Here is a 20,819-nt window from a genome sequence, read left to right as displayed (position 1 = left end):
TAGGAGCTGATAATTGCTGAAGCCGTGTGGCTACACAAGAGTTCATTACATCACTTTCTCTACTTTGCGTCTGCATGACATTTCTTTCTTTCTTTAAAAATCTTTTCAGGGTTGCACCTGCAGCATGTGGAGGTACCCAGGCTAGGGGTTGAATCGAAGCTACAGCTGCTGGCCTACGCCACAGCCACAGCAACATGGGATCTGAGCTGCGTCTGTGACCTACACCAAAGCTCATGGCGATGCCGGATCCTTAACCTGAGTCAGGCCAGGGATCGAACCTGTGTCCTCATGGATGCTAGTCAGATTCATTTCTGCTGAGCCAGGACGGGCACGACTCTTTTTCTTTCCTTTTCTTTTTTTTTGTCTTTTTTTTACTATTTCTTGGGCCGCTCCTGCAGCATATGGAGGTTCCCAGGCTAGGGGTTGAATCGGAGCTGGAGCCCCCGGCCTACGCCAGAGCCACAGCAACGCAAGATCCAAGATCCAAGCCGCGTCCGCAACCTACACCACAGCTCATGGCAACGCCAGATCGCCAACCCACTGAGCAAGGGCAGGGACCGAACCTGCAACGTCATGGTTCCTAGTCGGATTCATTAACCACTGCGCCACAATGGAACTCCTCTTTCCTTTTCTTTTACTTTATGTTTTGGCCATGCCCATAGCATGTGGAGTTCCTGGGCCAGGGACTGAACCTGCACCACAGTTGCAACCAAGCCGCTGCAGTGACAATCCTGGATCCTAACTCACCGCATAACAGAAGAACTCCCTGGGTGAAATTTTCCGCAGGAAATAACTTTACCACTACTGTATCCCCTTTACAAGGCCAGGACTATTTTACAGGGCTTCATTTTCATTTGGGAATAAAAAAATAAACCCTATAATGGCACAGAGTTAACTTCACTTTTAGAATATGGACGGCCCAGACTGGTAACTGGAAACTGCATCCTGGATCTAACTCTTGGTAGCAAGCTTCCCTGCTATTCAACAAGCAAAGTCTTAGCGTTTTCTTGTGGTGTATCGGGTTAAGGATCAGTGTTGTCACTGCAGCAGCTTGCATGACTGCTATGGCACAGGTCTGATCCCTGCCTAGGAACTTCCACATGCCATGGCTGTGGCCAAAAATAAAAAATAAAAAGTAAAAACCAGCCTCTACGATCCACTGTGGAGCTAAGGCTGTGAGTTCCATGAAGGCAGGGCCCATATCTGCTAATTCACCACTGATCTCGTAGTTGCTCTAGCACAATGCCTGCCTCATGACAGGTACTTAATCCATTTTTTTTTTTTTTTTTGTTTTTAAGGGCTGCCCCTGCAGCATATGGAAGTTCCTAGGCTAGGGGTCAAAATGGAACTACAGCTGCAACCTATGCCACAGCCACAGCAATGCAGGGTCCTAACTGAGTCTGTGACCTACACCGCAGCTCACGGCAACACCGGATCCTTAACCCAGTGAGCGAGGTCAGGGATAGAACCTACATCCTCATGGATACTAGTGGGATTCGTTACCACTGAGCCGCAATGGTAACTGCCATAAATATTTGTTGAGTGAATGAAAAAGACAGAATAGTAAGTCAGAGGAGAGCAGGCTAATATCATCCTGTGAGAGAAAATAGAGAAAAACAATCCCTGGGAAAGCTTTCCAGGAGTCCAAATGATTTGCCATTGGCTACACATGGGCCTTTCTGTAGGGGTGCAGCAGGTGTTGTAGGCAGTGGGGGTTGGATGCTGCAAGAAGCATTATCCTGGGCACAGAGGGAACATTCCCTTCCCCTTCATGTTCCTGTATGTATCCAAGCCATCAGGCGAGGGGTGCTTAAACTCAGGTTCTCAGACTCTCTTCCCCGGAGGGTCTGAGGGAACTTGCTGCTGTGGGATCAGCCGGCTTGCCTGCCCATCCACCAGTACCACACAAGACAGAAACTTACCCAGCAGCCCAAAAGACTAGCTGCCCCTTTCCTTTATTACATCTCATGCAATTATTAAGTCTTTTCCTATCTGTCCCTCTGAGGACTCTTTTTTTGGGGGGTCTTTTTAGGGCCGCACCCATGGCAAATGGAGGTGCCCAGGCTAGGGGTTTAATTGGAGCTGTAGCCACCGGCCTACACCACAGCTCACGGCAACGCCGGATCCTTAACCCACTGAGCGAGGGCAGGGATTGAACCCACAACCTCATGGTTCCTCGTTGGATTCGTTTCCGCTGCGCCATGATGGGAACTCCCTCTGAGAACTCTTGCTCCATTTCCTATCTAAAATCCTTGAGATCAACCACAAAAGGAAGTTTTCTCTCTGGAAAACACATCCCGTGGTCTGCCGACATGGTCCCTGGGAAGAATGCTAAGGCCCATGGTTCTGCTATCGAAGCAAAGCCAGAGAGAGCACCAAACGCTGCTCTCTTCACTCATGTGGCGTCGCGAGGTGACGCGGGCCTCCTTCCCGAAGCTGGGGGGCAGCTCGCTCTTCTTTCCTTCCTCGTCCCTGGTAGGTGTCCGGCCTTGTGCCAAGAGGGCCTGTCTCTAGGCTAACGGCCCACAGGAAGGACAGCCGCTTGGAGACAAACAGCACTAGAGCTGGGGAGCGTGGCCTTGCAGAAGCAAATAAGAAGAGCCTGAAACTGTGCACGAAGATGCTTCCTAAGTTACCATTCGTTTTGTAAAAATAATTTGCTGGTTTATCACAGCACAGGCCCCCCCCCCCCCGATATCAGCAGGAGACTCTATTACAGATGAAACAACAGGATGCCGGATAACACGATTTCACGTTTCTAACAAACTGTGTCAAGGCTTACGGCTGTTAACTAAGTCCCCGCGGAGCTTACGCCCCTGGGTTTGACTCTGTCTCCCTCCTTCTTACTTATATTCCATGAGGAAGTCCACGACGTATCTTCTCAAGCAGTAGAGGTGCGCGTCCACGAGGCCCGTGTGGAAACGTATCCGAGGGTGCCTGCAGGAGGAGGACAGAGAGGAGGTCACGTGAGCTCTCTCCTATTATTAGGCAGCAGGCCGGGAACGTCTATGAGGCTCAGAGCCATGCTGCCCACGTCCCACGCTGGGGAGACCAGGAAGGTGGATGTCTCATCCCAGCCCGGAAAAGGCCTCCTCTTTACAGCAGCCCTATCTCAACCTTATAAGTCTCTGGGCTTCCAAAGACATTACACCAAAATGGATGCGCCATCAAATCACTGACAAGTCACTCTCTTGTATTTTACTACAAACTCCTACCCACAATTCTTCTTCTTTTTTTTCTTTTTCGGGCCGCACCTGCAGCCTACGGAAGTTCCCAGGCTAGGGGTTGAATCAGAGCTGGAGCTGTCGTCCAGCACCACAGCCACAGTAACGCTAGATTCGAGCCATGTCTGCGGCCTAAGCCGCAGCTCACGGCCACGCCAGATCCTTAACCCACTGGGTGGGGCAGGGATCGAATCCGCATCCTCACGGTCACTAGTTGGGGTCGTTACTGCTGAGCCACTATGGGAACTCCCTAGAGAGGTACTTTAGAAGTACAGCTGGTTAGAGGCAGTGGGGATACTAACTCAGATACACAGCTGCATATTTCAAGACCTTCCACCCCATCAGGAAAGTAATCACAGGGTCAGGCCATGTCTCGTCGTCTGTGCTCCAGAATCAGAGATCCGAGCACGACCTGCGCAGCTCTGACTGAAACGCTTGTCGGCTCAGATGCAAATGTCTAAACTCCTCAAGATGAACGTGTGAACATTTTCTTCCATTTTAAAAGATATTCCTTAGAAGCCTGTTGTAATCTTTTCATTACTATTCCAATAAAGAACCTTGACTAGTATTCAAAAGAAAACAACGTAACACTAGAAAAAAGCGACATGATTTTCTTATTAAATGTCTGGCAAAAATACCTTTACTTATGAATTATTAAAAACACATGTCCTTCAGAAATAGGAATTTTAGAGCTGAAGCGGGGAGGTCTTTAAAGACCAACTAGGCCGATTTCAGCTGGGGAAACTGAAGCTTAGAGAAGCAACGTGATTTGCACAAGCTCACACAGCTTTTGTCTGTCTCAATTCTCAATTCTCTGGATGGGAATTTCGAGCACCATGCTCTCTCAGCCTCTCCAAGTCGGTACTACACAGCTAGACACGTGGGAAAAGTGTGGAGCTTTCTCCAAGTCCACGGAGGTAGTTAGGGTTTGGGCCCCTTGCCATAATGTTACCAGTACTGCCTGGTGACAGAGGGAGAATGCCCCTGTGCTTGCCACAGGCTTAGCAGGACCCCTGCTCCAAGTGTCTTAAACTATCTCACTTTCCAGCACCAAGGATGCTCAAGGGCCAACAAAACAGAACTCTCTTTGCAATCAAGTAGGTACTTCATCCTCTGTCGGAAAGAAAGAAAACCAGATAGGGTACACATTCCATCATCACCGTCCTTTTCTCCCATAACCAGAACGTACAAAACTAAGAAAAGTTTAAAACAAGAGGTTTTTGGCTTTCTTATAAATGCCTCTGCCAAGATAACTTTGGTGTTTGCCCAGTAGGAACTAGCCTCCACCTTTGGAAATTCTGTTTGAAAAGAAAGATAGGAAGCATTGTATTCTCAAATTCAAAAAGTGCTTGAAAATCTGAATCTAATTAACTTTCCCATCATCTCACTGAGGCCAGGAGGAGTCACAGGAATAGGGTCAGAGGAATGGGGAGAACGTTTTTATTGCTCATTTATCCAGCCAGCTGCCCTATAACAAATATACCCCAAAGATGTTGCGTCACTGGGGTGTAGATTGCAAGTTAGAAGAATGGAATGGAGAGAAAAACATGCTGCCAACAACCGAATGTGCAGCCTAGTCTTAGGAAACTGGTGGAAGATCGGGCTTTAACAGTCCCAGCATTTACGCAAAGCTCTGAGCTCAACAGTTATGAAGGCAAAGTACACCTCCAGCGGCTCTTCATTTTCACCTTACTTCTTGGCTTTGTCCATCTTCTTTGCTCCTATCACTCCCAAGCCTTGCTCGCTTGGGCAGGGACCACTGGGACTAAGGCATTTACTAACAGTTCACCATACGGAGCAATAAACTCGTTCCAAGGGAGGTCAGAGAGAGCAGGAGACAATCCCCACCCTCCAGCTGTAACTATAGAAACATACGGTTCTGCCTTCTAAGAACTTTATGTCTAAACCTGCCAAATCTAAAGCAGCATACACATCAGTGCTTGACGGATACATAAATGAGTCAGGTCCCTTGTTCCACATAATCATAGATGACTGCGAGGAGTTCCTTCTGCATTCCAGAAGACACAGTCTCTGTACTCTTCGGAGTCTTGCGAATTCAGCAATGCAACACTGCGATACTCTCCTGGTCTTATCCTCTGCATCTATCCCTCCTACTGCTGCCAGACTACCTTTCTGGAATGCTGAATTGGAAGCATTATTTCTCTCCTCAAGATGTCCTTAATAATTCCCCAGTATTCAAGGCCCTCTATTTTTTTTGTACTAACTTAACTTCCCAGCTTATCTCCTCGTGCTCCCCAACAGGAATCTTCTATTTGGGCCAAACTGTTCTAAACAAATCTTGCATATCCTGCCTCCACATCTTTGCTCAGAGCATTCTCCCCACAGAGGATTCAGCTTCCCATGGCCTTCCTTATCAGATCCAAATCCATGCTTCAACTCCAAATTATTCTATTACATTTTCCTGACCACCTTCAGCCCCTTGAGACTGAAGCCTCCTCTGAACTCTTAGAACACTGTTGTTCAGCATCTGATACTGTTTGCTATTATTTGTTAGCCTTTTACATACAGAATCTTATCTTCCACCAAGGCAAATGAACCCTTTGAGATAGTTTTCTGCCTCCCTAAATACCAAACAGTTTACAAGAGGAGGAAACTCAAGGAACATTTGCCAGTTGAACAATGTGTTCTGGAAAAGTAGAAAGCATGAACTAAAGGAAAAGGCCCAGTCTGTCTCTAATTAGAAAAATGAGGAGTTCCCGTTGTGGTGCAGTGGTTAATGAATCCGACTAGGAACCATGAGGTTGCGGGTTCGATCCCTGGCCTCGCTCAGTGGGTTAACGATCCGGCGTTGCCGTGGGTGTGGTGTAAGTTGCAGACACGGCTTGGATCCTGCATTGCTGTGGCTGTGGTGTAGGCCGGTGGCTACAGCTCCGATTCGACCCCTAGCCGGGGAACTTCCATACGCCACAGGAGCAGCCCAAGAAATGGCAAAAAGACCAAAAAAAAAAAAGATATGGAACAAACCCTTCTTTTTCTGGCTTTCACTATCATTATCGAAATACAGGGGACTGGATCAAATGACCTTCTACCTGTGACAGTCTATGATTCTAAAATATTTACGAATAAGATTATATTTTCAATATATTAAGAGATGTCTCTTTAACTGTATCTTATGTTGAGCTCTTCTAAAATAGAAGGAAATCCCCCTCTGTTTTCTAACATTTGACCTTGATAAATACTTTAGAAAAAAATCTGTAATGAACCCTTCTGCTTCACAGAAAGAATTCCAGATCCAGTCAGCTATACCCTGGTTACTGTAAGAAATTAGCTGTGTTAACGAAGTCCCATCACACAAACTCTTGACACAGAAGGGGAGAGGAAAGCAAACACACACACAAACTCTGGTGGGGCTGTAAACTATGGCCTGCCAGCTGGATGATCCTGCTGCCTGATTTTGTAGACAAAGTTTTGCTGGAACACAGACACACTCATTTGCTGCCTATCTGTGGATGCTTTTGTGTTGTAACAGCAGAGTTTAATAAATGCAACAGAGACCAGGTGGTCTGTAAAGTCTAAAATATTTACTATTTGCCAATCCTTGTTCTACACCTCAGGATTCATCACAGAAGCCAAAGCCCTAGATTACAGACCCTTAATCGTAGCTAGGTGATTTCCCACTTATTCATTCAACAAATATCTACGGGGATTTCTTTTTTCTACCTAATCCTCATTCATTTCCTCACCTGTAAAATGGCATATAATAGTATCCACTTCATAGGGTTATTGTAATAAAAGCTTTAACACGACAATGCCTGGCACAAGATGTAAAAAGCAGAGCAGCTCTCATCATTGTCACCACCACCACCACCACCCTTTCCTGATGTGGTGGGAAAAGCAGGCTGTCTCTGCTGCCATGACCACCCAAGTGGAAGGAGAGAACCCCAGCAGCGCTGAGGCTTGGCTTCATACTTGGGGAAGAGCTATATGTTGACAGGACTCAAACTGCAACCACAAGAATATAGAAAATGTTGTTTCGAGATAAAGTGGCAGTTGATCCTATAGGCCTATGATACCAGAAATATAAAAAACTATCTTTTCAGAGTTTATTAGGAAGACACATAAGATTTGAATTTATTTTCTTTCTTTTTTTTTTTTTTCTTTAGGGCCGCACCTGCGGCATATGGAAGTTCCCAGGCTAGGGGTCCAATTGGAACTGCAGCTGCTGGCCTATGCTGAGCCACAACCACACCAGATCTGAGCCGCATCTGTGACCTACACCACAGCTCATGGCAACACTGATCTTCAACCCACTGAGCAAGGCCAGGGATCAAACCCGCATCCTCATGGATACTAGCTGGGTTCTTAATCTGCTGAGCCCCAATGGGAACGCCTAAGATTTGACTTTATGAACTCCCTCTTGAATACTTAGAGTTTGCTTGCAGACAGTGTGAAATTAAATGAGTGTGATGACCCATCACTACCTCCTAGATCAACCATCTACCCAGATTTGGTAACAAACGAATTTTCTTCCTTTTGGGAGAACTATGACTTTTACAAAGTCTAACAGCCTGACTTAAAGACTTAAATGTAAGACAGGACACCATAAAATTCCTAGAAGAGAACATAGGCAAAACATTCTCTGATATGAACCATACAAATGTTTTCTTAGGTCAGTCTCCCAAGGCAACAGAAATAAAAGCAAAAATAAACCAAAGGATGCTAATCAAACTGACAAGCTTTTGCACAAAAGGAAACCATTAAAAAAACACACACAAAAAAACCTACAGAATGGAAGAAAATAGTTTCAAATGATGACTCTAAAATATACAAAAAACTCATACAAATCAACAGCAACAAAACCCAACAATCCAGTTGAAAAATGGGCAAAAGACCTGAATAGACATTTCTCTAAAGACATACAGATGGCCAGTAGGCACATGAAAAGATCACTAATTATTACAGAAATGTAAATCAAAACTGCAATGAGGTACCGCCTCACACCAGTCAGAATGGCCATCATTAACAAGTCAACAAATAACAAATACTGGAGGGGGTGTGGAGGAAAGGGTGCCCTCCTACACTGTTGGTGGGAATGTAAACTGGTGCAACCACTGTGGAAAACAGTATGGAGGTACCTCAGAAAATGAAATATAGAACTACCATATGACGCAGCAATCCCACTCTTGGGCATATATCCAGACAAAACTTTTATTGAAAAATTACAGGCACCCATATGTTCATTGTAGCACTATTCACAATAGCCAAGACATGGAAACAACCTAAAAGCTCATCGACACATGAATAGATTAAGAAGATTTTGGTATATATACAAAATGGAATACTACTCAGCCATGAAAAAGAACAAAATGATGCCATATGCAGCAACACGGATGGAAAGAGAGACTCTCATACTAAGTGAAGTCAGAGAAAGAAAAATACCATATGGTATCACTTATATCTGGAATCCAATATATGGCACAAATATACCTTTCCACAAAAAAGAAACTCACAGACTTGGAGAACAGATTCGTGGTTGCCAAGGGGGAAGGGGAAGGAGTGGGATAGACTGGGAGTTTGGGGTTAATAGATGGAAAATACTGCATTTAGAGTGGATAAGCGATGAGGTCCTGCTGTATAACACAGGGAACTATATCTAGTCACTTGTGATGGAACATGAGAGAGGATAATGTGAGAAAAAGAATGTATATAAATGTATGACTGGGTCACTTGGCTGTCTAGTAGAAAACTGTCAGAACACTGTAAATCAACTTTAATATAAAAAATAAAAATCACATAAACTTAAAAGAAGTCTAACAGCCTGAAATATATGTAGTTTTTTCTATTTCAATCCAACAAATAGACGTTGGATTGAAATGGGTGTCTACTTTTTCCTAGTACAGTGCCGGTCGTGTCTCTCTAACATGCACAGAAGTTGTCTGAGGAAATAAGAATGCTTTATTCTCTTTGGGGTATCCTTCAAAATTCTGCATAACGGAATCATAAACGATTTGTTGGTGGAATAAAAGATGACTTAAAATCATCAACTGATAGGGAGTTTCCCTCATGGCTCAGCAGTAACGAACCCAACTAGCATCCATGGGGACGCAGATTTGATCCCTGGCCTCGCTCAGTGGGTTAAAGGATCCAGCATTGCCTCGAGCTGTGGTGTAGGTCGCAGATGCGACTTGGATCCTGAGTTGCTGTGGCACAGGCCAGCAGCCACAGCTGTGATTCGACCCCTAGCCTGGGAACTTCTGGGAACTTCTGTATGCTGCAGGTGTTTCCACACACACACACACACACACACACACACACACACCACACACACACACACAATGGATAACTCAAATGTGATATATCCATACAATGAAATATTATTCAACAATCAAAAGGCGTGAAGTCCTGACATAAGCAACAACATAGATGAACCTTCAAAACATTATGCACAGCATTTAAAAATATGCTCCCTAGGGTTGAGAACCACTGGTCTTGTGAGAAGGACAGGCGTACAGGCGTGTGAGGCTGGAAAGACTGACTGAATAACCACGCATTTTCTGGTACACGCTCAGTCAGGAGTTGTAAGAGGCACAGATATTATTAGATACCACGCACTGTGGTTTTATACATACAGAGGCCAAAGCGACAGGTATGCTTTCAAAGAAAACAGCTTAATCATCCAGGCAGTTTAATTCTATAATGGAAAGAATGATCCCTCCAAGGGTGAGGGAACTTGCTTCATCAGGCAAACCATACGACGGTCTTGGGGACCGGATTTTCCAGAAGCGATGCTGACACAGAATTTAGGGTGTGAGATACTTATTAGGGACCGGCACCTGAATAAGGGAGGGAAGGAAGCAAGAGCGGGCAGAGGAGAAACGGAGGTGTCAGTTCTCCGGAGCCTCGGCCAATGGAGCAGAGAGCTGCGGAGCAAGTGCTGCCCGTCAGGACGACGGAGGCTTCCCTACCTCCTCCTCAGTCAGTCAGGGACACAGGCTGCCCCGGCAAGGGCATGACCTCAGCCAACGGCTCCTCCTATAGATGAGACAGATCCTGAAGCTGGTGACAGCTAAAGGCTGTTGCTGACTCCACTCCCTACAGCTAAGTAAAGGGTCCTTCCGTGAAGGGAGACCCAGGCAAGCTGATCTCTATGCCTATCATACGGCACCACAGCAATGGACACCATGGGTCAAGAGGTAGTTCTTTTTCTCAGGAATTTATTCTAACCCAGGTCTTCCTTTCTCTCCAGGAACAAGAGAAAGAAAACTTGGGATTACTTACTGACATTATTTACACATCAAAAGCCTTTGAAGTGTAGTAAGACAAAAGGATGCCTATTGCTCGTATGTTTGGGATTGAGCTGGTGGTTTGTCCAAGATCTCGGCAGAGGCATCCAGCTGAGGCAGGATGCCTTCCGCATCAGCCACTTGACTTTCCCCGTTTCAAGGATGTGTGGGGAACAAACTAAGGCTGAAAGGAAAGAAACTGCGCTATACGAACCCCCACCCCCGCCCGGATCTCTTTTAACTTCAGTGTTTCTAAGAAACTCTTTATTCAAGGCCCAGAGAGTCAGGATTTTATTGGCCATCTATAATTGTATAGCAAATTACCTCAAACTCAGAGGCTTAAAATAACATTTATTATCTCACAGTTTCTGGAACTGGGGAGTGGTTTATTTAGCTTGGTGCTTCTGACTCAGGTTCCCTCATGAGGTTGTGTCACGATGTTGGCCAGGACTGCAGTCATCCCAAGTCTCTGCTGGAGGAGAATCTGCTTGCGACACGGCTACTGACAGGTCTCTGAAGATCTGCTTCCAAACTCACTCGTGTGGTTGCTGATAGTCCTCAGCTTCTCACCCCAAGGGCTTCTCCAGAGCCCTCCTGAATGTCCTCAGCACAGGGCAGCGAGCTTTCCCTTTCCTAGGGCTGTGGCATGACACACAGGCTGACTTCCCTAGAGTAAGTGATTCAGGACAGAGCAAAGGAGCAAGAGTAGGCAGCAAAGGCAGACTCTGAAGTCTGTTTACACCTAATTCTGGGAGTGACACCCTGCCACCTCTACTACAGTCTATGAACGAGGAGAAGCAAGTCACTAAGGCCAGCTCACATTCAAGTGGCGTTTTCTTCAGGGGAGATGTATCAAAGAATGTATAACTACATCTTTAGAAAGTCCACAAAATTTAAACAGAATAGAAAGGTTCAGAGTTCAGTTAGGTTTGTATTTCCATCAAATTAGGAAGAAATAAACAATCCAACAAAACCATTAGCTGTGTTCCCCGCAGAAAGTGTTGAGGACTCGGCCTCATCCAAGTCTTTGCAAGAGCAAATACTCTCCCCAGCTGGAATAGTCCCCAGCAGACTTCTGTGCCACGGCTGCTGTACCAGGAAAGGCCATGTCCCAAAAGCAAGAGCTAAGTCAGATACAGAAATGTCTGCCTTCACTGGACTGTATCTTTAGAAATTACACTACCCTGAAACCTCTTCACTTTAGGTCCTGGGGCTTCTAAATCCCCAAGGTAGTAACTGTTTTTCTCGTTTTTGATGTTTTTTAAGTTGGAGAAAAGTTTAAAATACAGAAAAGTACAAAGAAAAAGAAAATCAGGGAGTTCCCGTTGTGGCGCAGTGGTTAACGAATCCGACTAGGAACCATGAGGTTGCGGGTTCGATCCCTGCCCTTGCTCAGTGGGTTAACGATTCCGCGTTGCCATGAGCTGTGGTGTAGGTTGCAGACGCGGCTCAGATCCTGCGTTGCTGTGGCTCTGGTGTAGGCTGGCGGCTACAGCTCCAATTAGACCCCTAGCCTGGGAACTTCCCATATGCCGCGGGAGCGGCCCAAGAAATGGCAAAAAGACAAAAAGACAAAAAAAAAAAAAAAAGAAAAAAAAAAAGAAAAAGAAAATCAAACAACTCATACAACTCAACAGCCAAAAAACTAACAATCCAACTGAAAATGGGCAGAAGACCTGAATAGCAATTTCTCCAAAGAAGATACATGGATGGTCAGCAGGCACAGGAACAAAAGGATCAACATCTCTAACTATTAGAGAAATTAAAATCAAAACTAGAATGAGGTGCCACCTGACAATGGTCAGAATGGCCATCATTAATAACTACAAAGAACAACTGCTGGAGAGGGTGTGCAGAAAAGGGAACCCTTCTACACTTTTGGTGGGAATGTAAACTGGTACAACCACTATGGAAAACAGTATGGAAGTACCTCAGAAAATGAAATGCAGAACTACCATATGACCCAGCAATCCCACTCCGGGGCATGTATCCAGACAAAACTACAGTTCAAAAGGATACATGCACTCCTATGTTCACTGCAGCACTATTCACAATAGCCAAGACATGGAAACAACCTAAAAGTCCATGAACAGATGAATGGATTAAGAAGATGTGGTACATACACACAATGGAATACTATTCAGCCATAAAAAGTATGACATAATGCCATTTGAAGCAACAATGGATGAAACTAGAGAGTCTACACTTAGTGAATTAAGTCAGAAAGAGAAAGACAAATACCATATGATATCATTCATATGGCACAAATGAACCTATTTGCAGAACAGAAACAGACTCACAGACAAGGAGAATAGACTTGTGGTTGCCAAGGGGGAGAGGGGAGGGAGTGGGACAGACTGGGAGTTTGGGCTTAGTAGATGCAAACTATTACATTTAGAATGGATCAGCAATGAGGTCCTCCTTATCCATTACAGCACAGGGAACTATATCCAATCACTTGTGATAGAACGTGACGGAAGATAACATGAGAAAAAGAAGGAATATATATATACGTACGATTGCGTCACTTTGCTGTACAGCAGAAATGGACAGAACACTGTAAATCAACTATACTTTAATAAAACAATTTTTTTTTTTTTGCTTTTTAGGGCTGCACCCACAGCATATGGAGGTTCCCAGGCCAGGGGTCAAATCAGAGCTACAGCTGCTGGCCTACACCACAGCCACAGCATCTCCAGATCCTTAACCCACTGAGCGGGGCCAGGGATCAAACCTGCAACCTCATGGTTCCTAGTCAGATTCATTTCTGCTGCACCATAACAGGAACTCCTAAAACAATTTTTTTTAAAGCATCCATATTTCTACTTTCCAGAATTGTTACTATCTCAGCATAGATGTTTTGCTTTTTTGTTTCTGTTTTAAAATAAATATCTCATTTGTTTTATGACTATTACGCCTTCTCTATTACTGAATTCCTTATTTTGATCCAATTTTTGGCTGCCTTCATTGTCAAGAAGTTTTCTCCCCCCAAGAAGGGCTCCCAGGTGCTATACTTTTTTTTTTTTTTTTTTTTTTTTTGTCTTTTTGTCATTTCTTGGGCCGCTCCCGAGGCATATGGAGATTCCCAGGCTAGGGGTCGAATCAGAGCTGTAGCCCCCGGCCTACACCAGAGCCACAGCAGCGCAGGATCCGAGCCGCATCTGCAACCTACACCACAGCTCATGGCAACGCTGGATCCTTAACCCACTGAGCAAGGGCAGGGATCGAACCCGCAACCTCATGGTTCCTAGTCGGATTCGTTAACCACTGCGCCACGACGGGAACTCCCCCAGGTGCTGTACTCTTGAGTCCCTTCATGTTTGAGAATGTTTTCCTTTTATTACTGCTTTTATATTTGAATGATGTCTTCATTGTTTACAGTATTCTTTCCCCCGCTTTTATGGCAGCATGAGTGGCATACAGAAGTTCCCAGGCCAGGGATCGAATCTAAGCTACAACTTCAACCTATGTCATAGTTATGGCGATGCTAGATCCTCAACCCACTGCACGGCAGCAGGAACTCCTGTTTATAACATTCTTGAGTTGAACTTTATTTTCCTGAACACTACAGATACTGCTCCTCTAGTACAGAATGTTGTAAAGAACTTGTAGGTAAGTTTGATTTTCACTCTCATGTTAAGTGTTTAGCTTTTTGCCTCTGGATGCTTGAAGAATTCTTTCTTTATCTAGAGGATACATCTGGCCAAATTTTCTTAGAACACACTCTACTCTCAAAATTTGCAGATTTTTACTTGACTGAGGAAATTTGATTATATCTTGTTTTTATTAGAAAAATTAAAATTTAAGTTACATATGCACATAAAGAGGTAAACAGTTTAAGGTTTACAATGAAAAATTTCAGTCTTCTGTTCCTCTTTCCCCTTGTCTGTTCCCCAGAAGTCTTCCTTTCAATTCTTTTAGTGGATCCACTTAGTATTTCTATTCCTATCTCTAATATTCTAATACTGATACATCTTGGTTTTCAAATTCAGACATTATCTACTGATTTCCCCTATGGAAGATGAGAGTTTAGCTTTCGTTCATCAGCCCTGTCCTCATCACATATACCTGTATTACTTTCTTTCTTTCTGTCTTTTCTTTCTGTCTGTCTTTTTTAGAGCTGCACCCACGGCATATGGAAGTTCCCAAGCTAGGGGTGAAATTGAAGCTGTAGCTGCTGGCCTCCACCACAGCCACAGCAACGCCAGATCTGAGCCGCATCTGCAACCTATACCACAGCTCAGGGCAATGCCTGATCCTTAACCCACTGAGCGAGGCTAGGGATCGAACCCTGCATAGTTACTAGTCAGATTTGTTTCCGCTGAGCCACGATGGGAACTCCCATAGCTGTATTTCTTGTTATCTTCTACCTTCTAATATAATTGTTTCATTATTTTAGTCAGCTCAGTAATCAATATTTATGTTATTATGACTTCAGCTTTAGGTATTAGTCCTTAACTATGAGACAGGAAGTTTCTCTCTCTTTTCTTCTTTTGTGCCTCCACCACACTAACCTTCCCTTCCATTATTCCAAAGTTACTGTATCATGATTTTGGCTAGTAGTTACATTATTATGCATATATAACATTAGTTACACCCGAGCCATTCCGTAACTAATGATTTTTTTTTTTTTTTAATGGCCTCACCTGCGGCATATGGAAATTCCCAGGACGGGGACTGAATCCGAGTCACAGCTATGACCTAACACTGCAGCTGCAGCAATGCTGGATTCTTAACCCACTGTGCCCCACTGGGAACTCCCATTAATGATTGTTTTTCCTGCATATGCTTTTGTTTGCCTGGCAATTACCTGTCTTCTCATTTCTTAGTCTCCTAGATACTTATCAATAATTCAACCCCGAACTTACCAAGCACTCAAAGCTTCTCTCAAAATGTTGACACACATTCTATCGTTTTCATTAGGAGAAATATGAACACCTGAAGAAAGTTTTCGCAACGCTTTCTGACCTATTTCAGTCTTGTCTGGTTGCCATCTATCCCAGGTACACAGGTGTTATTCTGGAATCTCCCTTCATTATTACCTGAGGGATTCTTTTTCCTATATTCTGTGTCTTTCTCTTTCTTCATTTATTCCAAGGTTTTGGTGTTACATATTCTCTTGAAGCTTTCTGAAACAGATATCTCAAAAGCAAATACCTGAAAGGATCTTGTTCTATTCTCACACTTTAGTTTGAATTCTGAAAATTCTTACATCTGGACAAATATTTTCCTATCTAGAAAATTCTTATGTCTATTCTTAAAATTCTTATTTAAGAACTTTGAAAGCACACTTCCATTGTTTCATGGTCCAGTGTCACTGTTAAGAGACTGAAAGCCATTTTAATTTCTTTATATAGGATATACGCCCTCATCTCTGGAAGCTGTAGGATTTGCTTTCTGTCACCAGTTATAACATTCCACAATGACAACTTGGTATGTTTCCTTTCATGTATTCTGCTGGACACTGTTTCCTTTCAGTCTAGAATCCAGCTTTTTTTCATTCTGAATTTTTTTTTTTAATTTTATTGATGATTTCTTTCCCATTCACTTTCTGGAACTCCTGATATTCAAATACTGGACCTCTTGAGCTGCTCCTTTAATCTTACCATTTCTCTAGTTTCCATCAATTTGTTGCTTTAGTTTGCTTTGTGAAAAATACTTCAGAAAAAATTTCGCAACTTTTAAATTAAAATTTTCATTTTATTTATTTTATTTTTTTAAATTGGTTTATTTTTCTTTTCATTGTTGAGTCATAAGTGTTCATTATGTATTCTGGGGACTAGACCCTTACCAGATGTATGTGTTTTTAAGTGTTTTCTCCAAATCTGTGGGTTTTCTTTTCACTTTCTTTTTTCTTTTTCTTTTTTTTTTTTTGGTCTCTTTGTCATTTTTTGGGCCGCTCCCGAGGCATATGGAGGTTCCCAGGCTAGGGGTCGAATCGGAGCTGTAGCCACTGGCCTACACCAGAGCCACAGCAACGCGGGATCCGAGCCGCATCTGTGACCTACACCACAGCTCACGGCAACGCCAGATCACTAACCCACTGAGCAAGGGCAGGGACCGAACCCACAACCTCATGGTTCCTAGTCGGATTCGTTAACCACTGCGCCACGATGGGAATTCCCCAATTTTTCATTTTAATATGAGCACTACATGTTCCCTAAATACTCCTTTTTAAATACAGCATCCTGCTTTTTGGTTCATAAATGCAACATTCTCTCATCTCTCAATGAGGGCAAGGATTTTAGTGTGTCTGGTTCACTGTTCTATCCCTTGGAATCATCTTTGTCTTTTATTTATATTAGATTCTAATTTCAATAATTTTCATTTTTATCTAAATTACTGAATAGCTTAAACTTTTCCTCTATGTATACAATTTGATTTTCAGTGGTGTCACTTCTGTTCTTCTTCTTCTTTTTTTTTTTTTTTTTGCTTTTTATGGCCGTATCTGTGGCTTATGGAAGTTGCCAGGCTAGGGGTTGAATATGAGCTGTAGCTGCCAGCCTATGCCACAGCCACAGCAACACAGGATCTGAGCTGCATCTGTGACTTAAATCATAGCTCACAGCAACGCTAGATCCTTAACCCACTGATCTAGGCCAGGAATCAAACCCGCATCCTCATGGATACCGCTTTGCCACAATGGGAACTCCTGTTCTTTGCTCTTTTTAAGTTAATTAATTAACTCTATAATTAAGTTATTTGATCCTCAATTTATTTTCTTAGTTCTATAATATTTTCTTTTATCACTCTCCATTTTTTTTTTTTTTTTCCTGCACCCACAGCATATGGAAGTTCCTGGGCTAGGTATTGTACCCATGTCACAGCAGTGACCTGAGCTGCTGCAGGGACAATACCAGATCCTTAACCTACTGTACCATAAGGGAACTCCTTATCTCATTTTGTTGTTTTATCTTATCACTGAACTCTTATTATTATTATTATTTTTTGACTTTTTAGGGCCACTCCTGCGGTATATGGAGGTTCCCAGGCTAGGGGTCTCATTGGAGCTGTAGCGCCAGCCTACACCAGAGCCACACCAACGCCAGATCCGAGCCGCGTCTGCGACCTACACCACAGCTCACGGCAACGCCGGATCGTTAACCCACTGAGCAAGGGCAGGGACCGAACCCGCAACCTGATGGTTCCTAGTCGGATTCGTTAACCACTGCGCCACGACGGGAACTCCTGAACCCATTCTTGCAGATGAGACAACCAAGGCTCTAATACAAGACTCTTAATCGTAGGGGTAACTGGGCCAACGAAGCTAGAGGGCAACTTCATTTTCATTTACACATATACTCTGAAATGTCCCCTACCTCTGTTGTGCTGGATAGCAAACAACAACAAAAAAACCTCAAAAATCACTACACCATTTTTCTTTCCCAATTTACTCCTTTCACATTCATTTCACCCAGCCTCCAAATATTCATTAAGCACTCCTATATAATGGCATCAGGCTCTGAGTACAGCAGCTTCGGAAGTCCAAGCTGAGCGAGCAGTCACTGAAATGCTGACTGGAGAAAATGTGACGGGTGTGCAGCCATCAGAATGGCTACTATCGACAAAAACAGAACATAACAAGTGTTTGTGAAGATGTTGATGAGAAATCAGAACCCTTGCGCATGGTTGGTGGGATCGTAAAACGGAAAACAGCATGGAAGTTGCTCAAAAAATAAAAAATAGGAACTACCAAATAATCCAGCAATTCCACCTCTGGATAAACAACCTGAACAACTCAATGTAGGATCTCAAACCATGCATAACCATGCAGCATTATTCACAATAGCCAAGAGGTGGAAGCAGCTCGAGTGTCCATTTTTTTTTTTCGGGGGAGGGGGGCTGTGCCCATGGCATGTAGAAGTACCCGGGCCAGGCACTGAATCTGCACCATGGGAGTGACCCAAGCCACAGCAGTATCAATGCTGGATCCTTAATCCACTGAACCACCAGGGAAGTCCTAAATGTCCATAGAGAGCTGAACAGATAATGTGGTGTATATATAAAATGGAATATTACACAGCCTTAAAAAGGAAGTTCTGACAGATGCTACAATGTAGATAAACCATGAGGACACTATACTAAGTGAAATAAGCCAGTGACAAAAAGGCAAACAGTGTATGGTTCACCTATAAATGGAACTTAAAGTAGTCAAATTCAGAGAAAAAGAAAGTCAAATGGTGGTCACCAGGGGCTGGGAGAGGAGATAAAGAACAGTTGTTCAATGAATACAGAGTTTTGGCTTTGAAAGATGAAACACCTCTGGAGATTTGAACAATGTGAATATCCTTAACACGACTGAGCCATACCCTAAAGACAGTTAGGTGGTAGATTTTATGTTGTATGTTTACCATAATTAAAAAGAAAAACAAAGGAAACTCTGCAACACTCAGACAGGCAGTTCCGTTCCCTGTTCTCCCCACAGCCGCTCTGCCCTGCTGCTCTGCTGGACCGGACTCTACCTTGGCAAGAAAAGACATAGGGAAAAGCGAAGCTTGTGTGGCGAAGGAAAGCTTCCACCCATCTCATGGGAAAACATTCACATACTTTTGTCAATTTCACACAGTCTCATCTGGTTTTCATCCCCTCTTTCCCATCCACTGGGCGGTTTTATTTTGTTTTAAGACAAGGAGAAGGGCCAGAAAGAAAAACCCCAGGGCTTACTTCTGCAGGATGGCTCCCTTAATGACCAGCTCCTCATCCAAGTCTGCTTCATTAGCCATGAAGAGCAGCCTCTTTCCCGTGCTGTCCACTCCAACGAAGTCACGCTGCTCCACTGAATCACACAAAAACGGGAAAGTCAAACACAGCATTTGCCCTGCCTGTCTGACTAAGGCAGGGGAGAGGGCACCTGCTTACCTTGCTCCTGGAACCAAACGCAGGAGTGGGTGTTATGTAATACATACTCACCACAATGTTTATTTTTTAATTTTTACTTATTGCTATTTTAGGGCCGCACCCACAGCATATGGAGGTTCCCAGGCTAGGGGTCCAATCAGAGCTGTAGCTGCCGGCCTACACCACAGCCACAGCAATGCCGGATCTGAGCCACATCTGGGACCTACACCACAGCTCATGGCAACGCCGGATCCTTAACCTGCTGAGCGAGGCCGGGGATGGAACCCGCATCCTCATGGATCTTAGTCAGGTTCGTTAACCACTGAGCCACAAAGGGAACTCCCACACTCACCACAATGTTTAAGACATAGGAAATCAAACTTTTTTTTGTATTTGATCTAAAGGATATTATTAGGCTAACTGGTGAAGTCTGAATAAGTTCTGTAAATTAAAGTATTGTACCAAAGTAATTTCCTATTTTAAAAGACTATCCTTTTTGGGTAGGGGTTTGTGGGGAAAAGATACATACTGATGTATTAAAGGGAATCATATCTGCAACTTATTCTCAAATAGTTCAGAAAAGTAATAATTACATATATACTATAATGTATACGCATCTGTTTTATGATGAATATATATTATTAAAGGGAAAGAAGGAGAATGCCAGAGCGAATGTTAACATTTGGGGAATCTGGGTCAAAGCATATATGTAAGTTCTCTGTACTATTCCTATAACCTGCAAAAGCAAAATTACCTCAAAAACAAAAGGCTAAGGAAGTGATGGATGTGTTAATTGGTTTGATTGTGGCAACCGTTTTGCAGCGTCTACATATATCAAGGCATCATGTTGTATACATTTAATATATATAATTTTTATTTGTCAAAAATAAATGTCAAAAATTAAAAGTTAAAAAAAAAGACGGGCAGTCAAGATACTGCTTAGCCAAACTAAGTAGATGAAACACAAGCCCACTGCATGGCCAAGAAAGAAAGTGCAACAAGTTTTTCTGCAAATAATAACCTAGATCTGCTCACTGCGAAAAAGGGAAGAGCACTTTAAGGACATGCACATTTAACCAACATTAACTATATGCCTAAATGCACTAGATTTTATGCTGTGTACGAAGCACAGAAGAAAATAAGGCGAATATTTACTAGATGTGGAGATTTCTCTCGGCGGCAATGACCTTAGAGGCGGCCATATTACTACAGTTTTCTGTGCTATATTTCTTTCCCCCAACAAGATCGCAAACTCTTCAAAGGCAGACTTATGATTCCTTTATGTCTCCCATCATCTCTAGTGCAGTGTTGTACACTTAGTAAAATCTGCTAACATCTGTACAGTATCTATTTACAGCTTACAAAAGCCCTTTCACACAGAGGCAGCATCGCACAGAGTTCCTGTGTGGCGCAGAGGGTTAAGGACCCAGCACTGGGTTGATGCTGTGGCATGGGTTTGATCCTGGGCCTGGGAATTTCCATTTGCTGTGGACGCGCCCTCCCTTCCCCGAAA

General features: G+C 43.6%; 1 protein-coding gene across 3 annotated transcripts in view; it reads right to left on the bottom strand.

Moving 5' to 3' along the window:
• Window positions 1-20,819, bottom strand: part of EIF2B3 (eukaryotic translation initiation factor 2B subunit gamma) — a 133,664-nt gene that overhangs the window by 45,977 nt on the left and 66,868 nt on the right. For all 3 annotated transcript variants that reach the window (XR_002345225.1, XM_021096758.1, XM_021096757.1), the window contains exons 5-6: window positions 19,133-19,244; window positions 2,848-2,937 (exon numbers count right to left, since the gene is read on the bottom strand). Coding sequence is in view for 2 of the 3 variants with exons in the window: in XM_021096758.1 (XP_020952417.1) it covers window positions 2,848-2,937; window positions 19,133-19,244 (202 nt within the window). In the remaining variant the exon portion in view is untranslated. The remainder of the gene's footprint in view (window positions 1-2,847; window positions 2,938-19,132; window positions 19,245-20,819) is intronic.

Source organism: Sus scrofa, chromosome 6, assembly GCF_000003025.6.
Source record: "Sus scrofa isolate TJ Tabasco breed Duroc chromosome 6, Sscrofa11.1, whole genome shotgun sequence".
Lineage (NCBI taxonomy): Eukaryota > Metazoa > Chordata > Mammalia > Artiodactyla > Suidae > Sus > Sus scrofa.
The sequence above is the reverse complement of the archived record's forward strand: the minus strand, read 5'-3'. Positions and strand labels throughout refer to the sequence as shown.